Genomic DNA, 27848 nt, shown 5'->3' with positions numbered 1-27848 from the left:
GTTAAATATCAAGCACAGATTCTTAATATTTTCCTTTTTAGAGCAACAATTTCTCAATTTGCTAAGCATGAGAATAGCGTTACTAAAGAGAGCAGGCAAATATTTCCTTTCCGTTGGCACATCTGTGTTCCACTGGTTGTGGTTTAAGAAAATGTGCTTAAGAGCACTCGCTAATCTTCCATTCGTCCATTAAAAGTTCAGCTCTTCCACAAAATGTCTGTCACCTGCAAAAATGCAACAAAAGAGGGGAAATGACTGTGCTTTATTAGTGACAGTCCCAGTATCAAGGTGAGCCATCACCATCAGTGAAGAACGGAACATCATGTTCCAAGCAGAAACCCAATGCTGAGACTCAGAGTGGCAGCGTCTGCTTTAATGGAACTTTAGCTTATAAGGTCCGTGAGGCCTTTCGTCTTATCTCTCTAAGCCCAAACTAATAGCAAATGAACTCCCGTTGACTAGTTTTAAGTCATATGCACGTCTTTAACATTTACTGCATGTGAGAAGAAAGACACAGAGAGGCTGAACGAGAATTTTATTGAAGTGAAAACATTCCAAAAGGCCTTCACATGGGTTCTGACGATTCTTAACGTGCTGCAGAGGAGAAATGATACACCAAGAATCCAGCAGCTAATATGTCATTAAAAACAAATGAGCAACTGTCTCACGACTAGAGTGTTAAATTTAATCACAGATACAGATGCAAAGGGAACAAAAAAAGGAAACGACAAGTTAATGCAAATGTATCAAAAACTGATATTTTTTCTAAACATACACTCAACTATGCTGCAATATCCCAAAAATATAGAACAATGTGCAGCAAAACCTGCCCGAATAAATAATAATGCCACTGGTTAGAGGCATCGGACCTTCTAAAATCAAACAAAATTTAAAAAACCCCCACAAACTTTGTGAAGCCCTGAAGATCACATGAACCCTGATGTTTGAAAATTTGGCTTCTGGCAGCATTTTTCTCCCTGAACAGTCCTCCAAACAAAGCCATCATAAAGACTACCAATTAATGGAGTATTTGAACAGACCCACATCATAATATTGTAAAGGAATGTAAAACGCAATGCGGTTAAGGTAACGCAAAGCCTTTGCTGACACGTTCAGGTTTAACCTCCGCTGTTGGACATTCTGATCCACATAGGGCCTACTTCCTCTAGAAGCCTGGCTCACAAATACTCACTGATATCTCCTGAAACAAGCTGCATATTTCAGCTGCTGCTGGTGCATGGATAATTCAGAGCCTGAAACACCGACATCATTGTGTAAACACATTTAATCAGCAACTACAAAGGGTGTGTGTTCGTTGGAGTGCGTGTATATGTACACAGAGTCCTCAAGATAGGCCACAGAAACAAACCGACACAGTCCACACAATCCCGATTCCCCATCATTCCACTTTGTGACGATAGATGTCTTTTAAGGCTCTAAGCTCTTCTATCAGAGTCTTATTTTGATTTTCCAGCACGGCCACGCGATTCTCAAGGCACCTGACATATTCCTTCTTCTTCCGCCGACACTCACGGGCAGCTTCCCTGGAAGCAGTGGACAACAGAGGACTCATTAAAGCTGTTAATCTGAGAACAACACATACAAAAAGCCTACCACGAAAGGTTAAGATGATTATCTTTTTGAAGGCGTTACCATTCAAAAACCTCCAGGCTAGGTCTTTTACATCACAGCCAACCAAAGGAGGATCTTACAAAGTAAACAACGATTCACTGATAAATAGCCGATCATAGTAAAATCACAGTGTAGGGAAGAGATGCAGGAAAAAAGACAACCAAGAAAAGCTGGCATTGGAAACAGCTGTTTACAGCAAGCACATAGTCAACGCACAATGTAGAGTACTCTGTTTGCTCACCGGCAAATCACTATTATCCACATAAACGCGTATACGTATATATGCGCACAAAATTTGACATTTTAACCTCCATGTGTGACAACTCACTCCACACACCAAACACAGGACGCAGAGAAGGTAACGTGAGGACAAATAAGAATTAGAAGATAAAGAGTGTGGATGAAGGGGAATTATGTGGTGAACTAATGACGTGCTATAAAACTTATTATTACATGGACATGTCGTGTATTATCATGCAGATGATTGTATATTATACAACAGACACAGCAGGAATGAGATAAGATATATTCCCCAAGGATATACTTTGAATCTATCCAGCTGACACTGGATTATTTAAATTGTTGTTGTTACTGTGTTGGCACGAATGCCTTATTATCTGGGTTATATTGTCCAAGAGAATGAATGTAAGCACTCCTCTATACCTGTTCTTCATCAAGCGCAGCTCCCTCTTCTGTAAGGCATCCTCTATAAGTTTCTGGGAGCTGTGAGCACTGGGCCCTGCGACACCCTGAGGGAGGCTGGAGGTGGGGTTACGCAGCTGGCAGCCAGTCAGGTCACCAGGGGTGCCTAGGGAGACGCAAAACAACACATCAGACTCAGGGCTTTGGTCATACGTTTTAGGCTAATAGTTTACATCCTTAATAGACAGAATGTTTATTAATGAAACTGTATTTTGCAGTTTTTCATGTAAAATAAAAGTTCAGTATGACACTTGATTGAGTAGCTTTGCAGAACCACTTTTAGCAGCAAGAACTTTAAGTAATCATTGCCTGACTTTATCTGCCTGTTACATCATTTGATTAGCAGCGGCTTGCTGCTACTTACCCTCTTAATTCCTATGGACACAGTAAGGCAACACAGTAAGGCTGTACTCATGAAAGATGACATTTACTGATGGCAGGAATCAGCTGTTATGTAATGTAAATTTTTCGCTTGCTTAAATTATTAAATCAAAAGCCGGAAGACTTTTGTTGCAGTTGGTTGAGTAGCTACAGTTGCTATCACAGCTACTGGAGTTAGAGATCCAGTAACAAGCAACATCTTTAACTCTTTTCCCCATAAAGACAGCATTTCACGACCTGTACCCTTAGTGATGAGTTTTGACAACCTGAGTATATGTCAATAAAGACCAGCAGGCATTCAAAGGGGTAAAGAGTTAAAACTGGTAGTGTGAAAAGTGTTTTGTGGAACAGCCTCTTTCAAACCCAAAATCATAATCTAATTTTCACATTTTTATTCAACATCAACATGCTATCTATTTATTTTAGATCGACGAAAATAAAGCACAGCGTGAATAATCCTGGAACGCGTTGTAACTGCAAGTTCCCATTAAACAGAATTCAGATTTTAAATGGTTTTATCACACGCTCACCCAGTATGATGCTTAACGCTATAATAAGAAACAGAAATAATTAGAGCATGAGTGACTCGGTTGTATGCATTCTGACAAAATCTTATCGAATCAAGCCAGCGTGTGATGCTGCGAGAGAAACAGACACTGAGAGACGGTGCCATTCCTGTCCACTTCTCCTTCTGTTCATTGTTTGGTCAGCACCAGTAGGACTCATTAATTCTGTGACATGTTGGAACTGCGAAAAGAGCCGTATGTAATCACAGTGTGGCCAGCAGCTGACGTCAGTGTGCATCTTATTCATTGGGTGCATGTGCATGTCGCTGCTGGGGGGCCTGTTCCAGGAAGAGCAGTGACGTCAGCCGGTGCTGCTATGTGCTCTGAGTGGGCAGAGCGCTGAAGCATTTCACAGAGAGAGAGAGAGGCAGAGAAACAGAGAGACACAGGCAGATCCTGTGAAAATGTTTCCTCCGGAGCAATCTTGATGCAGCTGACCGTGGAAAACGAGGATAATCTCTATTTCTTTCGGATCATCCGGTACTTTTCTCAGAGGACCCTACTTGTGACGTTATTTTGAGGAAGTTACTGATCTTAACTGAGCTGGTTTGGGGAAAAACTGACTGAAAACATATAAAGAAGAAAAAAGCAAACATCACAATAATCTTTTTTTTTTTCAGTCTAAAAGCTTCTAACTTATTTTAACTGTGAATTTTCCCACTCACCATAAACTCACGAATCTCACTAACTCTTAAAGAGACAGTCCAACAAAACAACAATCTGAAAACGCACTCTCACAAAGATCCGGTAATAAAAGAGACATACCTGTTTCTGTCTCATCCCCAGTCACAGCCATACTGTATACGCTCCCAGCTTTTCCAAGAGAAACTGCCCCTTTCAGAGTCTTCTCTCTCACTGAAACATTACCACGGCCAACAGTGGAGCTGTGTGTGTGCAATTTACAATTAGAGGCATTGACATCACCATGACATCACTGGCCTCCTGATGTCAACAGTATGGTTTGCTCTCTCCCGACACAGCGCTATGAGTCAGGGGCTCTGCTGTTTGTCTTTGGAGAGGAATTTTTTATCAGCTAGACTGAAGCGCCTCTTCAGCTCCGAAGCAAACAGCCAGCTGAAAGCACAAAGTATGACTGCAATACTGAAAACCTGCTTTCTCAAAGCAGAACAAAAAGTCACCAGTGTGTGATAGGAGCTCTTATTTTATGTCAAATTTTCACATTTGTACTTTTATTCAAATTAGATCTATACAGTAAATAGACAGGCTACTGATATCGATAAAGTTATCGATTGAACAAATATAAATAGCTCTCGTCCTTCTGCCACAGCACCTTCCATACCCCAAGCTAAAGGAGTTGGCTCCCCCTGCAGGCATCACAGAGGTATGATCTAAGTAATTGGAATGATGTAAAAGCTTGATGACGTCTGTACGTGTGCATTTCTCCCAAATTTCTGTTACTTTCTCAGTCATTTGAGTTGGCGGGGAGTTACTGGTAGAGGAAGCACTTAGATCCTTGACTTAAGTTGAATTTGCAACCTCACTGTAAAAACACACAGTGAGAGAAGTGAAAGCTAAAGTGTTAAGTATTCAAATGGACTTTTACACTGTCCAACTTTGGATCATTATGTGATTAACACACAGAGAGATGTACATAAACATGCTTCGGCTCGAGGTGGAGTTTGTTCTTTCTTTTTATGCTCTTTTGGAAATGCATCATATTTCAAGATCATCGCAAATTTTGCAGGGTGGTAAGTCATCAGTAGCGCGGAGAATAAAGAGTGAATAGAGAATCGGAGAAACAGGCTGAAAATTTGAATACTGTATAAGTTGTATGGAGGCCAAATATAGACTATGAATAATGAAACCTATCTGCTGGACTTTGAATCTCATCTATCTTTCAGATGATTTAAGATAAAAATGTAAATATAAAGACACTGATCTATCTGATTTTCTCTTATTGGTGTTGTTCCTGCATCATCATAATAATGCTGGTCCAGTATCAACATGGAAACTGACCAATCACATTGCTGTGTGATAGCTTTGGAATGCGGTGGAAAATGGAAAAAAAGCTTTTGCTTATATAAAACTCTCTTCTGAAACAAATGGTAAGGATTTCAAGTGTTTTCTTTATTGAACATAATAATAGTGCAATATCAAATTCAGTTTTCTGCTAGTCAAATTTGGTCAATTGTGTTGGTTTGCTTGTGATAGTTTTTATAGCATTAGCTAACTTCTTGGCTTATGCTAACTGAATACTCAGACAACCTGATTGGTCAGTTGATGGACTGGCGAGGCGTCTGCAGTAGTGCGGATGCTCTACCTGTGGTGAAAAGAGGGCTAAGCATGAAAGCAAAGCTGTCGATATACAGGTTGGTCTACATTCCAACCCTTGCCTATGGTGACGAGTTGTGGCTAGTGATCAAAAGAATGAGATCACAGATACAAAACAGTGGAAATTTCCTCAGGAGAGTGGCCGGGCTCAGCCTTGGCAATAGCAGCTCGGTCATTTTTGAGGAACTCAGAGTAGAGCTGCTACTCGTCCACACTGAAAGAAGGCAGTTATGGTGGTTCAACATCTTACTGAGATGCTTCCTAGCCACAATCTACGTGAGGTTTTCCAGCCATCATAGTGGGACGAGGCATGGGGGCAGAGCCACAACATGCTGGGGAGATTACATTCCTCAGCTGGCTTAGGAAAGCCTTGATCTCCCCAGAAGAGCTGGAGGAGGTGGCTGGGGAGAAGGATGTGTGACTGTTGCTCTTCCTACCTGGACCTGGATAAGTGTCAGAAAGTGCATAGATGGATGGAAGATATAAAACTGAGTGAAAAAGGTAGCTTTCCTCACTCTGAAAAGTGTAGACAATGCCGGTTACAAAGGCTGGTTACAGAAAAGGTGATGGGACAACTTCCTTTGGCTTCCCCAGTAAACACTTTCCTGATGAGTTTATGCTCCCAATCCCTAGTGAGCATAGAGTATGCAAATCTACCAACAGAAAGGATACAATATTATCAGATAGTCAATTCTGATGTGTCTCATAGATGGTAACTACATACAAGGGCCTTATATTGACTATAACAAACAGTGTGTGGTTTTCCTGGAGCTTAATATTGTCCTCTGGCATTTATACAGTTCGTGTAGGAAATGCCTGTTTTTGCTTCTACAGTTCTTAGTCACCCAGTGTAGCAACTCAGCAGCAGCACAAGGGCAATCAGCTGCTACCTAGAAGTGATAGCATATCATTGAGAGCATCTCTGCTGTACTCACGGGTTTCTGGTGGAGGACTTGGTGTGCATGTGCTGGCCGTGGCAATTGATGCCAGCATCTGTGTACGGATTTGGAAGTTGACCGGAGTGCCTGTTAAAAAATAAAAGCTGAGGTTTAATGCATCACTGCTTTGTTTATCAGTTGCAGCAGGAACATTCCCCCTCTTTAATATCTGTTTCTTGTTATAACAGAGATGTAAAAAACTGCAGGAATCCAGAGGAAGCAGCACCATCCTGTCACTACTTTTGCTTTTGACACAAAAACACTCACATGAGTCTGGAAATAAGGGGTTACCTGGTAAGGAATATGCAGTATAGGGGTGCGGTGCCCAATTCTGGATCCCCCCACAGCACCGAAGAGAAGTGCTTAATGGATACTGGAGTGTTTGTGTCCTAGTCATAGCCATCGATGGCAGGTTCTCTACCTTATTAGGCATTATCGTGGCAGGAACTCTTTGAAAAAGCCCATCTGGGATAGTAAAAAAGCCCATTACATATTAGCAGTTTGAGATGTCACAGGTTCAAATTATCTGCTCTAATTGTACTGAACTCATGTGATGGTAATGTTGTTTAGCTGGAGTGTGGTAGTGATTTGTAAACTGTGTGATCACGGCATGCTTACTGTTCTGTTTGCAGCTCTTTTGCTGGTCAACAGGCAGCTGATATTTCTCATCTGTCTTCATTTGATTCATTCTGAGAGGCACTGGTTCAATCGTAAATCACGTGTTTGTGCTAGTTCCTGGGGTAAACAGAAGAAGGTAACGTTACTCACATTAAGAAAATGAAATGAGAGTTGCATCTATGAGGAAACTATTGCCACATTGGCACCTCTTAGATGTACTTAGATTCTAGAGATATTGCACTTTAGTAAAATAAGACGTGACGGTTTAGTCAAGCCCCCAGAAGAGATGACTCAACCAGTTCCTGGAGTTTATGGACCACTTCTCTATTTAGCCTCAGTGTTCAGCTTTGCATTATGCAAATCAGGGGTTTGAAGTATAGCGTGTGGTTTGCAGTAAGATATCCAGTACTGTGAAAATCAAGTCTTGAGCCACACCTCATTTCTTTGTATTTTTCTTGGAAAACAGGGAATGGCTGCAGTGATTTACTGAAACGTGTCTAAACATGCATGGAAATACGGTATATAAGCAAAATTAAAAAAGAAAAAAGTTATTTTCACGAACAGGCTTCTTAAAGGATATTCAAAGCTTGTCTTTTTATTTTTCTCTCTTTTTGTTCCCTTCCCTGTCAAGATGCTTCTTCCATAATGTCCAGGTCCAGCCTTTGGGGAGGCCAATCCATGACTGTTAGTGTTGCATTGTGTTTTTCAATCCAGGTATGCTTTTACTGTCACAGTCCAGTTATTATGTAATTTGGCAAACCTTTCTTATCTTAAGAATGGCTTTTTGACAGTCACCCTTCCACTTCTTCTTCTGTTTGCTATTTTGCAGACTGCAAGCACCATGCTGAGCTATGCTAAGCAATGCTAAATTTTCAGCTAATAGCTCTTTAGCTCTTTTCCAAAAATGCTATTTTATTCCTGTCAAGCTGTGTTATATCTGTATTTTGGATTTTGTTTTTTTCTCATAAATGGGACCAATTTACATGTTATTATACATGTTATAAATTACTGGAGTGCAAATAAAAAAGTGTCTAAATATCTAGTTTCAAATTGGTTTTTTTTGCTGTTTTCACCTCTTCATCATTCATAGGTTAAAAAAAATCCTCTGAAAATTATCAGGTTAATTATCAGACTAAATTGAAAATGAATTCAAAAAGCAACCAAAGAAACACTTTGAAAGACCCTTATTGGAAGTAAAATATAAAGAAAAGAGGGATACCTAAAGACTTTTGCACTGCCCTGTAAGTAACATATGCCAGATTTTGGTTAACAAAAATGGAACAAAAAGTGGACGACAGACACTGGCTCAGTTGAGATTTTCTTTCATATCAATAACCTTTTGCTGCTATCAGCTGCCACATATTTGGTAACCAATGTAAAAAGATGTTAAATGGTCATGTAAAAAACAATATCATGTTGGTCAAGCGTCCTGGCAACTAACTGATATTTTAGCACATGTAAAGCATTTAGCTAGAACTAGAACTTGTTAGTAAACAAATATATTGTGCCGACATTGTACGGCCTGTATGTACACAATGCTGTATTTGTGTGAATGAGTCTTAAAAGAAACTCTTACCTTAGTAGATGATGATGATTAACTGACGGAGTTATTTTATTTATTTATTTATTTTTGGCGCGTGTGTGTATCGGTGAGCCCGTTAGGCAGTGTGTTTTTTCTCTTGCCCATTCTGATTGGTTGATTGGCTCAGTACGAACTGGAATTGTTATTATTCGAATACTGAGCTGTTAGTATCGTAAACCTATCAAGTGCAAGAGAACGCCATTTTCAAACAGTTTACAAGTTTTATTTGATTAATTTTCTTCCACAATTATCAGGTTTGTGTCGGCTTTTACTGTGAGAATTGATTGATTGATCATACTTTATTCATCTCGAGGGAAATTGGAGCTTGGCTCTTGAGCTGCCTGGTAAAGATGCTGCATATTTGTGAGACCTAAGGTAAACAAACAAACAAACAAACAAAAAAACAAAAAAAACACGTTTTCTAATACCAAAACATTTCCGATGATAACCCAGAGAATATGAAGAATATGACATTTTTGATGGTCAATCCCTAAGCAGTCGCCGTAGTTTGGGCGATACCATTTTAAATGGGTGTTCTCGTGATGTTGATTTAAGGGGTTTATTTTTATTACAAACAGATTTGGAATAAATTGTTTAAAATATTAAACTATTATTCAATACAAGTAACCACAGGGAATGGTAACAGTATATTTTATGACTATTACCCATCTTGATAATACATCGGCATCTAACAAAATGGTATAATCCAAGAGGTAGGGAAGACCTGTAAGTGAGACAAATCAAGCCTGTGACAGCGGAGAAATCGGAGTTTTATAACAAGTAATTACTGTACAGAGGTAAGTACTATCCAGGAGTCCTCGCTCGACCTTAGTGAACTGTTTTGTTTAACAGCAGCACCGTGTTCTGCCGAGCTGTCAGTGTAAATGTGGGAAAATTGTGAAGAAGATGACAGTTTTGCTAGCGATAGCTGAGCTACTGTTAGCTTGCTGCTAGCCGACTGCTAGCTGATTCACCAAAACTGTGCGGACTTGAGCAGGAAGAAGTTAGCTTGCTAGAAGCTAGTTAGCCTTTTAGCTCGCCATCCTATTTTGGGATTGGCATTCCGCTAGCTAGTAACCTTAACTTAGCTACGTTAAGCGCGACTACGAGAGGAATGTTTATTAATAATGCTTCGTTTTGTATGTCGGACATCTGTAAATGTGAAGTGGCTGATGATGTAGTAGTGTTTTCTGTGACGTGAAATTAAGTGATATGAATGACAAGAAATAACACTGGGCCCAGTTTCACCTTCTGGTCATGTAATCTGTGATGGTACCGGCGCACACCCTAGAAGCTGGTACTAATATTGCTAGGTAACGTGCTTAAGGATGTCTGCTACGTGATGCTGACACCAGTGCGTACCAAGTTTGACCGCTAATAATGACACAGTGAACTTGTCTATTCTGTTGATTTCATCTGTTGCTGCCAAACTGATCTGAGCAGGCTGATGGTGTTACACTCATTTCTGTTTGTCTACATATAAATTTTGCCCTAAGAGTAATGCTGTTTTCGTATTTGTATTATGGTTCATGTGAAAGTAAAAATAAACAGTCGAGAGAATACACCTTGCCATGATTTCTTTTATGTTGCCATTGCTACTGAGGCTGAGTTGACTGTTACTGTCATATATAAAGCAAACTACACAGTTGCATCATTAATGAAGAAACGAAAGCCAGGAACTAAGCCCCTTATTTCTTCCTTTTTAAAATCTCTTTGCACACTCCTCTTTTCATGTGCTTTTTTCTGTCGTTCTCTTAGGCTAAAAGAGAAACTGTACAATGTCCTTAAAGCCACGGATGGTAAATTTTGACGAGACATGGAACAAGTTACTGACAACAATCAAGGCTGTGGTGATGCTCGACTATGTGGAAAGAGCCACTTGGAATGATAGGTTCTCGTATCCTTTATCAAATCAAATCAATTTTATTGTCACATCACATGTGCAGGTACACTGATACAGTACATGTGAGTGAAATTCTTGTGTGCGAGCTTCACAAGCAACAGAGTTGTGCAAAATATAAGAATGGCTAAATCTGAGACTAATCTGAGACTTTACCAGCTCGCTTCATGTTTAACCAATTTAGCCTGCAACATGAGATTTTTTTTTTTTTTTTAAGTTTCAGCACTGGGTTTGAGTGTAAATACAGATTTGCCAAAGCATTGTTGTCATTGTAAAATACATTTGTGTTTATTCATTTTTAATAGCAAATGTGTGTATATTTACATCCCTCACATTCTTCCTGAACATTGTCACCAGTGACATCTATGCCCTGTGTGTTGCATACCCAGAGCCTTTAGGTGAAAAGTTATACACAGAGACCAAAATCTTTCTTGAGAACCATGTTCGTCAGTTGTACAAGGTAAGCAAAAGTTCTTCTGTGCTTTTTCTTTGCTTATCACATCGCATTTCCTCTAAAGCTGCCACGCTTATGTGTGTATTTCAGAAAGTTCTGGAATCAGAGGAGAAGGTTTTAGTGATGTACCACAGATACTGGGATGAGTACAGTAAAGGAGCCGACTACATGGACTGCTTGTACAGGTAACATTTCTGCTTTTTTGTGTGTCTGTAATTTCAGTTTCAATTTGATATCAGTGAGTCACAGAGTTGATTTACACAATTTACTCCAGCCTTTTTTTCTTTTTATCTATAAACAAAATGTTTGTATAGCCTCTGTTGTTTGAGGTTGCCTGATTCAAACCATAAACATGTCTGTAGTCGGTGTTTCACATTCACTTTTAACTGAAGGCATGAGTTCACCCAGGCTTCTGTGTTTGTCAAGTCCACTTGTTTGTTTAGCGTTCCTTAATGCAAAGTGTACTAATTCTGTTCCTTTACAAGGCTCAGTATTCCTGCCTTTAGTTTGTCCCTTAAAATATTACTTTGAATGTCGTTGTGTGAGGTGCCAAGAGGCTTTCGGTGTGTCTTTATTCACTCTAAATCAATATTCCCTTGTAGAGCTCTTAGATCTATTTTTATGCGTGCTACCCACCAGACTCCCTGTGCATACATATGCTTTTGTAATTTATGTCGGCCCAAGCAAGAGAGAAGAAAGTAAGGCGCTTGGCTTTAGTAGTGAATTTCTTCAGTTGTTAGCATCGAAGAGAGATGCTTATTATTCTTAACACATCAATTTGTGAAATACATGTGTAGTTGCGTTCAGTTTGGACTGAATCAGAACAGACTTTGTTAACTTGTAAGTTTAGCTTGCTGGATTGAGCAGGCGACTGATGAGCTGTAAGACTGCTGCAGAGTTCTGGGTTCAAATCCACCTCAGGCCATTTGCTGTGCGTCTTCTCATCCTCTCTCTCTTTCTCAGCTTTCCTGGCAATTCTCAACTATTCTGTTATAATCAAAGGAACAAAAAATGCCCCAAAATATATATAAAAAAAGAACAACAACAGCAATAATGACTATTTTATTTCTACAGTTCTGCTCTCCAGCAGTTACTGGTACTCAACACTAGCTGGTATATTGGCAGGTTGACTTACAGTCAGAGTGAATGAGAGAAATCAAGCTGAATGTCACAGGCAGGCTGCACAGCTGTGAAATATAATATAATAGCTGTGCGCTATTTAAGGTGGACTAAATTAGCCATCATGGATTAGAGCTTGAAAGCAGTTGTCAGTTTGTCTGGAAGTTGTCCTGCTGTGCTAACTCAGTTTTTGCTTTGTTTGTCAAATACTAAGGATTCATTCATTTGTACGCAACTCAGGCTACAATCCTCCTTCCTCCCATTCAGCTTCCTGACTGACTTGTGGCTTCACTAGTGCTGAAACGTTAAGAAAAGTTCAGCACTTCAAGTGCTTGTGGCCAGCTAGTCAAATCATTTTGAGTAATGAAAGAGTGTTGTAGCTGCTTGTCCAGCTTATCGATTTACATCAAAATTAATAAGAAATGAACATTATGGTGAGTAATTTCCCTGAAGCAGCGTATACATATGAATCCTCCCTAATAGCAAATGCATTCAGAATTTGATTATCTGTCATATAAATTAGTTGTACTACAAACTGAGACGTCCTTGTAGCAGTGTTTGGTGCTACTTGGTAAATAAATAAAACTTTTCCACTGATGTAAGTGTTAACTCTGGACTATTACTGACTCATTTACTGTTATCTTGTTCTTCTCATAGACATTACAGAACACAAGGGCAAACTCATTTTTGCTCAGTACTCAAATGTATCTGTTATAAACTGCTACCAGTAAGAGTAGATGATACAGTTGGGTAATGAAAACGTGAATAGGCACATTAAAAAGACCAATGCTTTGTTAATATTTTAATATTTTTATATTTTGAACAAATTGTGGAAAAATTCAAAAACTTTTGACTACACAAAGTACTATTGCTGCTTTGATTGTAGTTTAATTACTTAATCTACAGTTTTTCAGTTCTTTTCTTTGTTTGTTTTTTTGTGTTTTTCAGTCAGAGCAAATTGGCTGAACAAGTAAATGAAGCTCAGCTTCAGTGTCTGAAATGTAAAGGGCAGTGGACACTGCCAGAGGATCTGGATTTCTTAAACTTCATCACTGTGAATGTTGGTTAACAGATCCAAAGATAAACAAATCTTTCTGAGCATATCCTGTTATGTGAGACCACCAAGCATTATTAATGTGTTTGACTAGTGTTGATAACCTTTTTAAAATCATTTTCTTGACATTATTTTCGTAAATAATAAATAATGAAAGTGCAACTAGACTAAAAAAAGCTCTTACAAAATATAATGGGAGCATTGATTACTGTCTGGATATTGTGTTTCACTCATTAATTTTGAGATAAATAACCACAGAGTGAGCAACCAAGAGGTTAACCAAACAATACCAGTAACACACAGCGTCTATGAGTGAATGAAAACAGGATGCATTTGTCAGCAGCATTTTAGTGTTTCTTCAGAAAACATGAGGCCTGTGTTTATTCCTCCTTCCAATCTTTGCGATGCTTTAAACATCTTGAATATCTCCCCACATTGTTCAGGTACCTCAACACTCAGTTCATCAAGAAGAACAAACTAACAGAAGCTGACCTGCAGTATGGCTACGGGGGAGTGGACATGAATGAGCCGCTTATGGAGATCGGAGAGGTACTAAGCATTGGCATAAAAACCTTTGCTGCACATCTATTTTTCAATGGGCGCTGGGATTATATTAGATGGAGATAAGGGGAGTGCTTATAATGGACAGATTGGCAGGATTCAGTATCAGTGTTCTGTTGCATAGACCTACATTTCTCCTTTCACTACCCTTCTAGATGTAGGATTTGTCTGTGCTGAAGCAGAACTAATATGCTGTCTTTTTGTTTTTCTTTGCAGTTGGCATTAGATATGTGGAGGAAGCTAATGATCGAGCCTCTTCAGGCTGTCCTCATCCGGATGTTGCTAAATGAAATCAAAAAGTATGTTTATTCTAATTTCTTTTCTAAAAATTTCTTTTCTTTTCTTTTTTTTGCCAAAAACAGTCTGTTGTAAATATTTTTGCTGTCATCTATTCCATCATTTGGCCTTGAGTTCAGTTACTGTAGTGGCTGTCTTCCAGTCCCTATATAGAGTAACTGTCTTTTGGGGAAGTTTGTAAAATGTGTCAGCACAATATGCCTGAGAAGATTTAAGTGCAGATCTTTAATGACAGTCTTTTATTGAAGCATTGTAAGGCATACATGTTTACTGACTTATAAAACCAATAAGAACTGGGTGCACTAGTTTGATTTTATTTAGGATTTTCTCCAAAATATACCTGCAGGCTGAAATACACACACCTGCACTAATATTAGGTAAATGTCCCTCAGCAAGTTGCACCTCAGCCAGATGCTTTTGGTAGCTGTCAGCAATATTACCAAGATTCTGACGTGATTCTGGCTGGATTCTGATCACTCTCTTTGGCAGAATTCAGAGAGTTCATTTCAGTTTGTTTGTTTCCTGGCACAGTCCTGGCTTTTTATTTCATATCAGTTCAATTATATTCCTCTGGTGCCTCAGTGCCCTTTATGTTGTAAGGTAAAGATCTACAATAATACAGTGAAAACCCTCAACAGTGGGAAATGGAGAAACTCCCTTTTAACTGGAAGAAACTTAAGACAGAACCAGGCTCAGGGAGGGGCAGCCATCTGCCATGACTAGTTGGGGGTAAAGGGAGGGAGATGGGACAAAAGACAGGCAGAGTGGTGCATAAACACATGGAAAATGAAAAGAGTTGAGTGAAGAAGAAATGCAGTGCATCATGGGAAGCCTCAAGCATCTAAGGGAGGGTTCAGGGTCACCTTATCCAGCCCTAACTGTAAGCATTATCAAAACAGAAAGTTTTAAGTTTAATTTTAAAAGCAAAGGGAGTGTCTGTCTCCCAAATTCAAACTGGGAGCTGGTTCCACAGAAGAGGGAAGACTCTGCCTCCCATTCTACTTTTAAATACCCGAGGAACCAAAAATAAGCCAGCAGTCTGAGAAAGAAGGAAGGAAAAACTGCACGTTCTAGTCAATTGTACTCAATCGCTAACTAGAAAGCACGGCACCATTAAATGAAAGATTTAAGTGAATGTGTGGATATTTTCCACCATGTGTGAATTAGAGAAAATCCCAAATTAATCCAAACTTGTGCAGCTCTTAGTTTTGAAAGTCATTAAAGATGTACAGTCATTCCATCCTGGAAAATGAACTCTTCGAAGAAATCATTAAAAGCCCCAAATTGCCATGACATTCATGCTCATGGTGAGTGTAGGTAAACTTCTGGCCACGGCTGCATGAGTCAGTTGCTTTCACATAGTTTTGTTAGTGTTGTAATACTTGTTCCGTGTTTCATAAGTCTTTCCCCTTAAAAATACCCTCCATGTTTTAACAATTAAACAGATGACTAAAACTAACATGGACACTAAACATTTCAATAATAGTATAAACTAAACTGAAATGAGCAACTCTACCTCACTAAGAAAAGAAAAAAACTCAAGTACTGGATTGGCATCCTTAGTCTGGATCCATGATCTTTATGAACTATTTACCATATGCTAAGGGAAAAAAATGAGATCTGCTAATAATTTTAGCTCAAGGCAATTTAGTTAAACATTTCAAAAAACCTTCCTCTTCTCTGACAGCGATCGTTGCGGTGAGAATCCCAACCAGAAAGTAATCCATGGGGTCATCAACTCCTTTGTTCATGTTGAACAGTACAAGAAGAAGTTTCCACTAAAGGTGAGGCAGCAAATAACAGCTCAGCCATCCAATTCCTACAGTTTTGTTTTGGGATTTTTTTTGTTTGTTTGTTTTTGTGGGGTTTTTTAGGATTCATATTTTCTGCGCCATACGAACAATGTAGCCAACTTTCACAGCCATGAATACCACTAGTTTTGTGTTATCCATGGAGTACAAAGCAGCCTTTTACATAGACCAGTGTATACATATTAAACGATAACTCCTGTGCATGCCACCTTCTCTTCCTATGCTGCAGTTTTATCAGGAAATCTTTGAAGGGCCATTTCTGACCAAAACAGGAGAGTATTACAAACAGGAAGCCTCCAATCTACTGCAGGAATCCAACTGTTCACAGTATATGGAGAAGGTAAGCTAAGATGGACAACAGATAGTAAAAGTATGTGAACGCTGGATGTGTTCCAGGATGAACATGAGCGAACAAGCTCCTGTAGTTGAGCATCGCTTTAAACATCTTGATATTGTTGAGCTTTCTTGTGTTTAAGAAGTCAAAATGAAGCTCAGTTGGTTTGGTTTTAGTCACTCTTGGATTTCTAATGACTATCACTGCATCTTTCTGTGAATGATTGCGTGTATGTGTGTGCACCACCATCCACAGGTTATTCATATCAACTCATCAGTTCCTGTCAGTCTGGTGACATAAGAGTTTTAATGTGAATATTAGCTATATCATTAAATCGCTAAAGCTGATAACAGGATTTCCTGGGCCATGTCTGCTACCATGACACCATTTCTCTGTCACTTAGTCACTGCAGTAATCACATTTATGCTGTACGTTTGTCCCTTGAGCCTGTAAACAGGGTCATCATCAAGGTCAAGCATTCCCATTTGATAGATCAATATATGATATGACTGCGAAAGAGCAGCAGCAGACTCTATAGTACTATTATATACTATTATACAGTATAGTACTATAGAGTGTTCTTGTGCTTCCTTATCTGACCCAGTTTACAACTATGTGTAGGAAAAAGTGTTGTTTGTCCTTCTTTGTTATCGGCTACGTGTTTCCTGAAAGAGCTTTATAACATCTTTTAAGGAGTGGCGCAGTGTTTCAGATTAAGATGTTTGTTTTGCCATTAAGTGTATAGGTGTATGTTTATTTTTTCCTGTAAAATATAACAGTGTACAGGTATAAAACCCATCTCCTTTTTTAAAGTGCTGAAAATCATGGACCTACAACTGTATTTGGTTTGAAACCAAGCTACCTGCCCTTTTGATCACATCTTTCTTTTGTGGCAGGTGTTAGCACGGTTGAAAGATGAAGAAGTGAGATGTCGGAAGTACCTGCACCCCAGCTCCTACGCCAAAGTCATCCATGAATGCCAGCAGAGGATGGTGGCAGATCATCTGCAGTTCCTACACGGGGAGTGCCAGAACATCATTCGGCAGGAGAAGAAAGATGGTTCGTCCGCTTGTGGTTTTTTTGTTTGTTTTGTTTTATGGCTCGAAGACAGTGTTTATCACCAAATTAATTATATACACTCTCACAAAGTACGCACTTCTAATGTGAAAATCTGTGTAATGTGAAACGTTGTGTCATTTTGTCCAGACATGGCCAACATGTACACCCTGTTACGGGCCGTGTCTAATGGGTTGCCGCATATGATCCAGGAGTTGCAAGTCCATATCCACAATGAGGGTATCCGAGGAACCAGTAACCTCTCTCAGGAAAATGTTAGTATTACACCTGTCTACATTCGTATGCCTGTCTCTACTTGTACATACAACACACCTAAGCAATTGCCAATGACAGCAAAGAGGGAGTTGATTGACATATAAAAAAAAAAATTGGAAAGTGCATCAGAGGAAAACTAGTCTGGAATACCTGGTAGTGGTCAACCATCTCTTCCTCTGTGGATGTACCTTTAGATGTTTCTTTAGGAATTGTGCTACCTTGACCAATGGCAAATTACCAGATCACCAAGGACTGTTGTATTATTTATGAGGTAAAGAATCAAGTATATAAACAAAACTAAAACCCTCAAACTGAAAACTACACATGCTGAGGTTGAAGCGTGTTATGCAATTGAAAGCTGAAGCGCTGTAATTAGCTAAGACATTCCAATGAGAAACTGCATGCTTAAAAATGCTTTGGTTTAAAGTACAGTAAGCTCGTCGCCTTAAAGTTCAGTTAAATTGTATATCTGACTTGTTAGTAACCAGATTGTCACTAATATGTACGATGGCATAAGTGTTTTACAATACTAGGATTTCAAACTCCATACCAGTACCAGTTTGAACATTCTGTAAAAGTGAGCTTTGAATAAAGTGTGATCTTTGTTATGATAAAACAACGAAGAATTTTAAAGCTGGCTACAAAAACATAAGAAACACATTTTAATAAATTATTGTGAAAGTAGAAAAGTTCAAGTTGGTCATCTTGTCAGTATCTGACTGTAAGTTCTCTGTTCACACTGCTCCACCTCAGTCCACAGCTCTTTACATCCTCAGCTCTGCTCTTTAGCACTGAAACCATCCGATTTGGCTGCCCTGCTCCGGTTTCTCTCTTTATTTGCTCGGATTAGTTCTCCACACTCTGGGCTCTCTGCTCAGTTCAGCTACAGTTGCCCCGCTGCTCTGCACAGCCAGCAACCCGCCTGGTTCTTCATGTGTCTATAATCCTTTCTGTCACAGCTCAATATTCAATCTTTGACCCCTTCAACCTGCAATAATTATTTATCTTGTATCTAACTGTGGTCTATTTGTTTCTACGTTAATGATAACAAGTGGCTAACGTGACTGTCAAGTAATTAGTAATAGTTAAATGGCTAATTTTAACATGTGAGCTGGCCAAGTTAACATTTGTGCTGACTATTTAACTAACTGTTAACTAATTCAGTGTTGTCGAAACAGGAGCTTTACAGACCTCTGGAACTGTCGATCAGTGTTTTTTGAATTTTAACTACTTTAGCTGTTAGTGAGCGGAGGATCTGTGCCTGACTGTAGCAGTGCTGTGTGAAGTTGTGCTGGAAGAGGCTAAGATGGCACTGTTGGTATCAATATTATTGCAAATGATGATAATTTGATAAGTTGACATACATGATCCCACTTTTTCCCTTAAATAATTTAATTACGTTTACATTTTTAGCTGTCCATTGTTTTTAGCATTTTTTGTTTGTTTGTTTTTTCTCTATCGTTAAAAATGTCTGTTACTTATACTGCTTTGTCTTTCTCCTGCTACCCCTCCCTAGATGCCAACCCTGTTTGTGGAGTCAGTGCTAGAAGTTCACAGTAAATTTGTTCAGCTCATTAACACAGTTCTAAATGGAGATCAGCACTTCATGAGTGCCCTCGATAAGGTATCAAACTCCTCACGGTCTTATTGAATGTACAAGTGTGTGTTTATTTTCATTTCTCTCACAATTCAAGTCATTTGACAGCCAGTGTTTATTTGATGTCTCTTTCTCAGGCTTTGACGTCTGTGGTTAACTTCAGGGAGCCCAAGTCCATCTGCAAAGCCCCTGAACTCGTGAGTACGCACACAGACACACACACACACAGAGCATCACGCAGTGCTGTACCCCATGCCTTGACCAGGTCATGTCCCTCCTTGTGTTTCTGTCCAGCTGGCGAAATACTGTGACAATCTACTGAAAAAGTCTGCTAAAGGAATGACAGAAAATGAAGTGGAGGACAAGCTGACCAGCTTCATCACAGTGTTCAAGTACATAGATGACAAGGACATTTTTCAAAAGGTAACAAGAAGGCGTATTAGAAAAGGAGAAAAAAAACTGTTGTCACATTTTGACATAGCAACTCAGCCCTGAAGTTTGGTTTTGAGCTGAAAATAGTGGTGTTCATTTTTAATATCTTCAATTGTCCCAAAATATACATTGTTTGTCTCTCTTTTTTTTTTCCAAAGTTTTACGCTAGAATGCTAGCAAAGCGGTTAATACATGGTTTATCGTTGTCAATGGATTCAGAAGAAGCCATGATCAACAAACTTAAGGTAAATCCACAGCTGGACTTGTGATGTATGAGACACCTAAGGTTCTCTGTTTTGCTTCTCATTTACCTTCTTTACTGCACCTCTGCTCATACTACTTCTTACCCTGCAGCAAGCTTGTGGCTATGAGTTCACCAGCAAACTCCACAGAATGTACACAGACATGAGCGTGAGTGCTGACCTCAACAACAAGTTCAACAATTTCATCAAGACACAGGAGACAGTGGTGGACCTGGGAATCAGCTTCCAGATCTATGTATTACAGGTCAGTAAACACAAATGCTTCACAATGAAACTTTAGCCTGTGTCCCACATTTTAATCTGTAATGTTGTGGCGTATGCTCTCGCTTGGCAGGCTGGAGCCTGGCCTCTCACACACGTCCCCTCCTCCACATTCGCCATCCCTCAAGAACTAGAGAAGAGCGTGCAGATGGTGAGGAGCGCTGCATAATACTCAAAGAGTGATGCTGATCAAAGGAGCACATTGTTGGACTAACCTTGTTTTCACCTTCCCTTTTCAGTTTGAGTTGTTCTATAATCAGCACTTCAGTGGGAGAAAGTTGACCTGGCTGCACTATCTCTGCACAGGTAACACAAATACACAAGAATTATGCAAGATGCGAGTATAACAAAGCACCGTTTTCAGCACAAACAGGAAGCGTAACAGAAACGGGAGTACTGTTATGAAGGACCAAACTATATGTGTTTGTATGTCAGAGATTTGTTTCCCTGGAAGTGGGACATGCATGTGTGAAAATGATGCATGCATCATTAGGATCGTGCATGGAATCTGTAACTTTACTTTCTTTTTCAATCCATTAAAGTGATTCCATCAAACATGAGTCACTGTTACATGAAAACATCCCTTTAACCTTTGCAGAACAAGCCACAGTTGTCACATAGCAGTGATTTGATTCTACATTAGGTGACAAATAATCCTTGAAGCCAGAGTTTAGTGAATTGGCTCCTATATTTTGACAGGTAATATAAAGTAAAGTTACGTCCTGTGTACGCTCATCAGGCACAACATTATGCTCACCTGCCTAATATTGTGTCACCTTAGTCCCCTTTTTGATGCAAAAACAGCTCTAACCTATCGAGACATAGACTCTACTAGATCCCTGAAGGTGTGCTGTGGTACCTGCACCAAAATGTTAGCAACAGATCCTTTAAGTCCTGTAAGTTGTGAGGTGGGGCCTCATTGAATCTGACTTGTTTGGACAGCACATCCCGCGAATGCTCGATTGGATTGAGATCTGGGCCAAGCCAACATCTCAAACTCGTTGTTGTGCTCCACAAACCATTCTTGAACCGATAATTTGAGCGACAGTAGCTCATCTATTGGATCGGACCACACAACCAGCCTTGGCTCACTACTTGCATCAATGAGCCTTGGCCACCCTTGATTCTGTCTCTGGTTCACTATTGTTTATTCCTTGGACCACTTGTAAAACATCAACCCTGAGGACAAAATGTTCACTTGTTTCCTAATATACCCCACCCACTAGCAGGTGCTATGATGAAGAGAAAATCAGTGTTACTCACCTCACCTATTAGTGCTCATAATGTTATGCCTGATTGCTGTATAGTCACAGGAACACACCCATATAGACATCAGTAAACAGATTTATCCGTTATTCAACAAGAGTTCACTTCAGACAGGTTCCATATGCTCTCAGATCATGACCCATTCTGGGTCAAGATGATGGATAATCATTTTAAAGTTATCACTCTCCACTTGAGAGACGTTTGTGGTATGTAATAATCTCTGAAGAACATATTAAACTTTACACATCAAATTTTACACATCAAACTTTAGCTCCTCTTCACATTTTGAGATTAAAGTTGAATCCCATAAGTCTGGTTCTGCGCTCACTGTAAGGTCGATGGACCTGTGTTTGTGCTGAGGACGTGTTTCGGTTTTGTCCAGTGTGCAGTTAAAAAGCCCGTTTAACACATGTAGACTTTATTTTCATCATTTGTGGTACCATGAGATCAGTTTGAGCAGACTAAGATGGGACCTGCAAATGGGTGTCTCATGCCAGAAGTTGCATGATTATGGTTTGGCGAAATCTTCGAAACAAACTTCTAGTGAGATAAGCAGTTGAGGATGCAGGACAAGCATGCACGGAGGTGAACGAAGGTAGTAACAAGCAGCGAGCTGGACTCATGCTAACTGACAAATGCAAATGTAATTTGTTTCCTGCACAGGTGAAGTAAAGATGAACTATCTATCCAAGCCCTACGTTGCCATGGTGACCACCTACCAGATGGCTGTGCTGCTGGCCTTCAACAACAGCCAAACAGTGACCTATAAGGAGCTGCAGGATGGCACGCAGATGAATGAGAAGGAGCTACAGAAAACAATAAAGTCCCTGCTGGACGTCAAAATGCTCAACCACGACTCACAAAAGGTGTCAGCTTTCATGTGGGATCACGTGGATCCCAAAGCTCAGCTAATATTCCATTAAGCACCAAGAGTGTTTTAAATTCAGAATCCTTTCCCTCTTCTCACAGGAGGAGATTGAAACCGAGTCGACGTTTTCACTAAATATGAGTTTCACTAGTAAAAGGACAAAGTTCAAGATCACAACGTCAATGCAGAAAGACACACCACAGGTCAGGCAAATAGATTTTGATCTGTCTCTGTGCTTTGTTATAAGATAACTGAGCAGTGTATATACATGTGTGTTTGACATTTAAAAACGTGCCCCCTGAATTGTCTCATGTTTAGGAGATGGAGCAGACGAGGAGCGCTGTCGACGAGGACCGCAAAATGTATTTACAAGCTGCTATAGTGAGAATCATGAAAGCCCGCAAGGTGCTCCGGCACAATGCCCTCATCCAGGAGGTGAGCAGAAGCTTTTGTCTCAAATAGGTTGATAGAAAGAAACGTACGTGCCAACAAGTCTTTGAGGTCAATGTCAGAGGGATTTACTTGGATTGAATGAATTGATGCTCGCAATGAAGGGCTGTTGGAAGCCCGAGGAGTAAATTTAGCATGAGCATAAATGTTTTTAAATGGTTACCTGTTTTGAGATCATCTATATTTCTGCTTACATATGAAACTTCATGTGTCCAGGTCATTAATCAGTCCAAAGCCAGGTTCAACCCCAGTATCAGCATGATCAAGAAGTGCATCGAGGTGCTCATCGACAAGCAGTACATCGAGCGAAGCCAGACCTCGGCAGATGAGTACAGCTACGTTGCATAAGCAGAAGAGTCGAGCCACAGAAACACCCGCCCCTGTGACTGACTGACTGACTGATAACAGGTTTAAAACACGAAACGGATTCCTTCATTCATTTGGTTTTGGACTGTCTGCTCCGATCCCCGTGCAGCAAAATAAAGCGAAACCGGTGCCTCCATCTTTGAAAAGAAGAAAAGTCATCGTGTCACGTCATCATCACTCATAAGGCTCTCCTCCCGAACCCTGCCCACTTTCTGATTTTTAAGCTGTTTACAACATCACCAGTGCCACGCACGTGTGCGTCAAAGAGAATGCCTGTAGCTGTTTGAGAGCGGAGAGCTGATAAACTACAACAGAAAATAAAGGAAAAAAGAAAAAATTGGAGACACTTTTAAAAGAAAATGCTTTCTTTTCTCACATTTGCCGTTGTTGTGTGTTTATTTTTTTCTTTGTTAAATGTATTAAAGTTAGGAAAACATTGTAATAAAATGTTATACTGATTATTGTATCTACTTTCAAATATAAAGACAAACATGATCCTGCTGCTTGTCAAATAAATGAATAAAAAACACAGATGGGTTTATGTAAAGGTTTGTGTAGTGTTTCCATTTCAGTGAGGGGGATAGATATAATCATTACAGGTAATGTTTTCTTGTTGTAGTTGTGTACACACTGTAAACACACTGTTCGGATCAGCTGCCAGAAATATGCAGATCATCAATATATCACAAAAACACTGGAAAGGAAGCCTGCCATGTTTCTTATCTGTGTGTCAAGCAGCTGCGAGTAGTGATTCGACATTAATATGATGAGCTGATAAGGGTTGAAAGGTGGCAATCAGATGAAAAGTGAGGATAGGATCACGAGGATAGGAGCTGGAAACAGAGCTTTCCCATATGAGACAGGTGGCTTGTACAGACAGGAACAGACCTTTTCTGTGTTTATAATCGCAAAAGAGATTCTTAATCTCAAGAGTTTCACTTCCTAACTAAATAAAGGGAAAAAGAAAAGAACACAAGCAAGTTATCACTTGCAGTATTAACAATAGCCCAGAAAACCACGTGTTGGCATGTAAAATGCTGGGAACCTGAAACAGATTCTTTTCATTAATCGCACCTGTGGAATTGATTGATTGATTGATTGAATCTTTATTTTGAACAGGTTGAAAAAGTACAACAAAATAGAATTAAAAGAGACAAATGAACAAAGCAAAACAAAAGGAAAACGAGCAACCACAACTCCAAATAACGTTCATGTTCAAAAAGGAGCAGGAAGAAGCATAAGCTTATTTAATCCCACCCCTTTTCCATTATCTAGTATCAATAGACTACAGAAATACCTCCTTGCAATTACATTATATGTTATGTGTAATTTTTTTCATTTTTTTATATATATATACATATATGTTTCTATCTATCCATACATACTTATATACACATACGCACATATACACATTTACAATAATTAAATTAACACCTCAAGGATACACAACCTACAAATATATATATATATATATACCCATACCAAGATACCCGTGCACCCGCACACACATGAAAATATTAGACAAGAACACCCTATCAAATCTCTACCTTTTCCCTGTACCCTGTAAAAACCATATCCTTAAACCGCTTTTTAAACTGCGCCATGCTTGGACATTGCTTCATATCTTAGTCTGTTCCACAGCTTCACTCCACACACAGAGATGCAAAAACTTTTTAATGTTGTACCGATACGAGGATGTTTTAAATTTAATTCCCCCCTCAAATTGTATCCCCGTTCCCTTTTAGAAAACATTTTTAGAATATTGTCAGGAAGCAGGTTATTTATTGCTTTATATATAATTTGTGCTGTGAGAAAATGAACCAGATCTGTGAATTTTAGAATTTTTGATTTTAAGAATAGTGGATTTGTATGATCTCTGTAACCAGTTTTATGGATTATCCTTATGGCCCTTTTTTGTAATATAAAGATTGATGATAGCGAACATTTGTAAGTATTGCCCCAAACCTCTGCACAGTAATTCAAATACGGTGCAATCAGGGAACAATAGAGAATGTGGAGTGATTTGTGGTCCAGAATGTGTTTTACTTTACTCAAGATTGAGACACTTCTTGAAATTTTGTTATGTATATGATTTATATGAGACTTCCAGTTTAATTTATCATCTATAATCACACCAAGAAACTTATGTTCAAGTACTCTTTCAATTTCCACACCATCTAAATGAATCTACACTTGTGCATTTCTAAGGGAATTCCCAAATAAGATAATTTTAGTTTTACTTAGATTTAGCGATAGTTTGTTCCTGTTAAACCATTTTTTAATTTTGCACATTTCTGAAGTAATTGTATCCAGCAGCTCCTTTAGATTCCCCCCAGAACAAAAAATATTTGTGTCATCTGCAAATAATACTAATTTTAATATATCAGATGCCTTACAAATATCATTTATATAAATAATAAACAATTTTGGACCCAGTACAGAGCCTTGTGGAACACCACAAGCAATGTCCAAGCATGATGAGGAATGGACACCCAGCTTCACAAATTGTTTCCTGTCACTTAAATAATTTTTCACCCATTGCAGTACAACCCCCCCGATCCCGTACCGTTCCAGTTTATTAATTAATATGTCATGATTGATTGTGTCGAATGCTTTCTTGAGATCCAGAAATACTCCAGCTGCATACTGTTTCTGATCTATAGCATTCGTAATCTCCTCAATTGATTCAATTAATGCCAGAATATAAAAAATGTACGGACGACGTTTCCTTGTGATGTGTTTTTATTTAAAGTGGGCATAAATTTATGTTGAAGATACAGGTACAGGTGCTTACACATGAATGAATGACTTAAAAATATACGTTGATAAAAGAATTCACCGGTCTTGTTGATCGAAATCGTTTAAATGTAACTCGCGCATGCGCGTTCATCACGCCCATATTTTTTTAACGACTACCGCACGCGAGGTGCGGTCGCTGTGGTAACAGCTGTCCATGGTGCTGACGCAGGCTCTAATGACAGAAATTGGAATTTGTCAGTGAAGCAGCAGCGGTGTCCGTAGAGGCGCCTGTAATGCGCCTGTTATTCAGCTGCCCCGCGTGTTCTGCGTGTGAGTGAAGCGTTCACACAAGTCAGGTGTTTGCGCCTATATTTCATAATATTTTAAATAAAAATGCTAGTATGATCCACACGAACATATAGGACTTTGTAGTTCGCTTTTCATAGTGGTGATAGTGTAGAAGACCTCGTGGCGCAACGGTAGCGCGTCTGACTCCAGATCAGAAGGTTGCGTGTTCAAATCACGTCGGGGTCATAGCTTTTTCAAAATCGTGACTCTCACACGTCATGAATAAATGCTAAGAAAATTCAACTACAACAGCAGCAAGGAAAGTCAAAGGGAAATCGATGTTTGGCTTGTCGGCGTTACATGTCTAACAATAACTTCATCTCGGGGCTCTCTACCCTCTGAGGTTGGTCTGCATAAGAGCAAGCAAGGCAAACAGTTTACAACAAACAGAGTTGAACATGTAAATGGTCACACGGCGTTTATAAACAGGTCAAAGTGCTTTTCAGGTAAAAACTGTCAAGAACAACAAATACGGAGGTTTTTTTTTAACAATAGCGGCATTTTTGTTAGCTCTTGATGTGAAGAAGCAGTCTGTTGAAGACTGGTTTAGCAGTTAGTCTACTGTACAGGGCTACTCTGCAGGAGGGCTCAATCTGGCACAACACCCTGCACTTAAAAAAGATGAAGAACTGGGTCAAAACAGTTCTTATGAGGGACATATTCAGATTTAATGAATATGACAAGTCACCCAGCCCCAGACGTTAACTTTGTTACCATAAACTGTGTTTATCTCAGAGCAGGTCCTTCGGTGCCGAAGCATTGTCTCCCTTGACACTGTTATTCATGAGAGAGCGCTAAATCTTTGAAGAAAAAATGGTGTGTTTTACCTACAAAACAAAGCAAAAAAAACATTCCCACTCGCTACCTCCATCTTTTTGTTTGACTTGTAGGTCTTGTTTAAATGTTCCATTCAGAAACTAGGCCCTTTTGAATGATCAGCGCAACATGTGCAAATAAACACATTTGATTTCAGAGATCAAGTTACAATGTGCTCTGACAGGCTCTGGAAAATCCCATAAACAAAAATAAAAAAATCCGCAAGTGTAACACAGCGAAAGGCAGCATTTATAATCCATGAAATCACACTTAGCACGCTAACACCATTCTCAGTGTTCGTAGGCCCACCCCACAAACACAGCAATTAAAGGCTCGAGGCTTAATCCAAACAAGGCTTGACGGGAAAAGATGTAATATTTCTAAGAGCCTGCAGATGGGGCTATTTCAGCTTTCAGAAACACGCAGAGCTGCAGGTTAAAGAATGCATTTCACTGTGAATCTGAAAGGCAAATTTTGTAAGAAAAAAACATGCAAAAATGTTATTTATATGTGTTGCATCTTACAAAGGACAAGAGGGCCGTGCATGGTTAGTCTGAGGTTAATTTGTTTAAATGTTTTGCTGCATTAGTCATAGATGGGGTTTCAGTGTAGCCCTGAGCTACTAATGAACTAAAGGAAAGTGTAATTAGCCCCACTACTGGAGAAATAACACATGCCTCGGCATGCAACACACTCTGAACATTAACAGGACTTGTATTAGGTGATGTTAGACAACACTGAGTGTGATATAAATATCAAAACAGCAGTTAGTTTTTAATTAGAGTTGCATCAACATGCAAGTGAGGCAAAAGGCCAATGTCTAATAACTTTAAAACTGTATAGAGGAAAATTTAACTGCATAGTTTCTT

The 27848-nt window shown here is 39.4% G+C and overlaps 2 protein-coding genes and 1 non-coding gene across 9 annotated transcripts; 2 read left to right on the top strand and 1 right to left on the bottom strand.

The window, feature by feature from the left end:
- Window positions 1-518: 518 nt before the first annotated feature.
- On the bottom strand, window positions 519-8824 carry LOC120725719 (cAMP-responsive element modulator-like). Of its 5 annotated transcripts, XM_040018689.1 has the most exons (6): window positions 8706-8824; window positions 7130-7246; window positions 6803-6976; window positions 6509-6598; window positions 2296-2440; window positions 519-1544 (listed from the first exon to the last, which is right to left on the bottom strand). In XM_040018689.1, exons 2-6 carry the CDS (start codon window positions 7197-7199, stop codon window positions 1400-1402), a joined length of 624 nt encoding a protein of 207 aa, XP_039874623.1. In that variant the 5' UTR covers window positions 7200-7246; window positions 8706-8824; the 3' UTR covers window positions 519-1399. The 5 variants fall into 5 exon arrangements, with proteins under 5 accessions (XP_039874623.1, XP_039874624.1, XP_039874625.1 ...); XM_040018690.1 differs by lacking the exon at window positions 6509-6598; XM_040018691.1 differs by lacking the exon at window positions 6803-6976.
- Window positions 8825-8944: 120 nt separating this feature from the next.
- cul2 (cullin 2) lies at window positions 8945-23623 on the top strand. Of its 3 annotated transcripts, none has more exons than XM_040018682.1 (21): window positions 8945-9086; window positions 10470-10608; window positions 10969-11071; window positions 11156-11250; window positions 13682-13787; window positions 14016-14098; window positions 15784-15880; window positions 16137-16247; window positions 17138-17300; window positions 17448-17572; window positions 19090-19197; window positions 19308-19367; window positions 19465-19593; window positions 19761-19847; window positions 19957-20109; window positions 20200-20277; window positions 20366-20432; window positions 22056-22258; window positions 22362-22463; window positions 22579-22695; window positions 22927-23058. In XM_040018682.1, the coding sequence occupies exons 2-21, from the start codon at window positions 10490-10492 to the stop codon at window positions 23056-23058; spliced, it is 2238 nt and encodes a 745-aa protein (XP_039874616.1). In that variant the 5' UTR covers window positions 8945-9086; window positions 10470-10489. The 3 variants fall into 3 exon arrangements, with proteins under 3 accessions (XP_039874616.1, XP_039874615.1, XP_039874617.1); XM_040018681.1 differs by lacking the exon at window positions 8945-9086 and adding an exon at window positions 9361-9508; XM_040018683.1 differs by lacking the exon at window positions 8945-9086 and having other exon boundaries at window positions 10490-10608; window positions 22927-23623.
- Window positions 23624-26277: 2654 nt separating this feature from the next.
- trnaw-cca lies at window positions 26278-26349 on the top strand. Its single transcript has one exon. It is a non-coding gene; the product is annotated as a tRNA-Trp (tRNA).
- Window positions 26350-27848: the final 1499 nt, after the last annotated feature.

Source organism: Simochromis diagramma, unplaced genomic scaffold, assembly GCF_900408965.1.
Source record: "Simochromis diagramma unplaced genomic scaffold, fSimDia1.1 OVJJ01000717.1, whole genome shotgun sequence".
Classification (NCBI taxonomy): domain Eukaryota; kingdom Metazoa; phylum Chordata; class Actinopteri; order Cichliformes; family Cichlidae; genus Simochromis; species Simochromis diagramma.
This window is presented reverse-complemented; position numbering and strand designations above follow the sequence as displayed.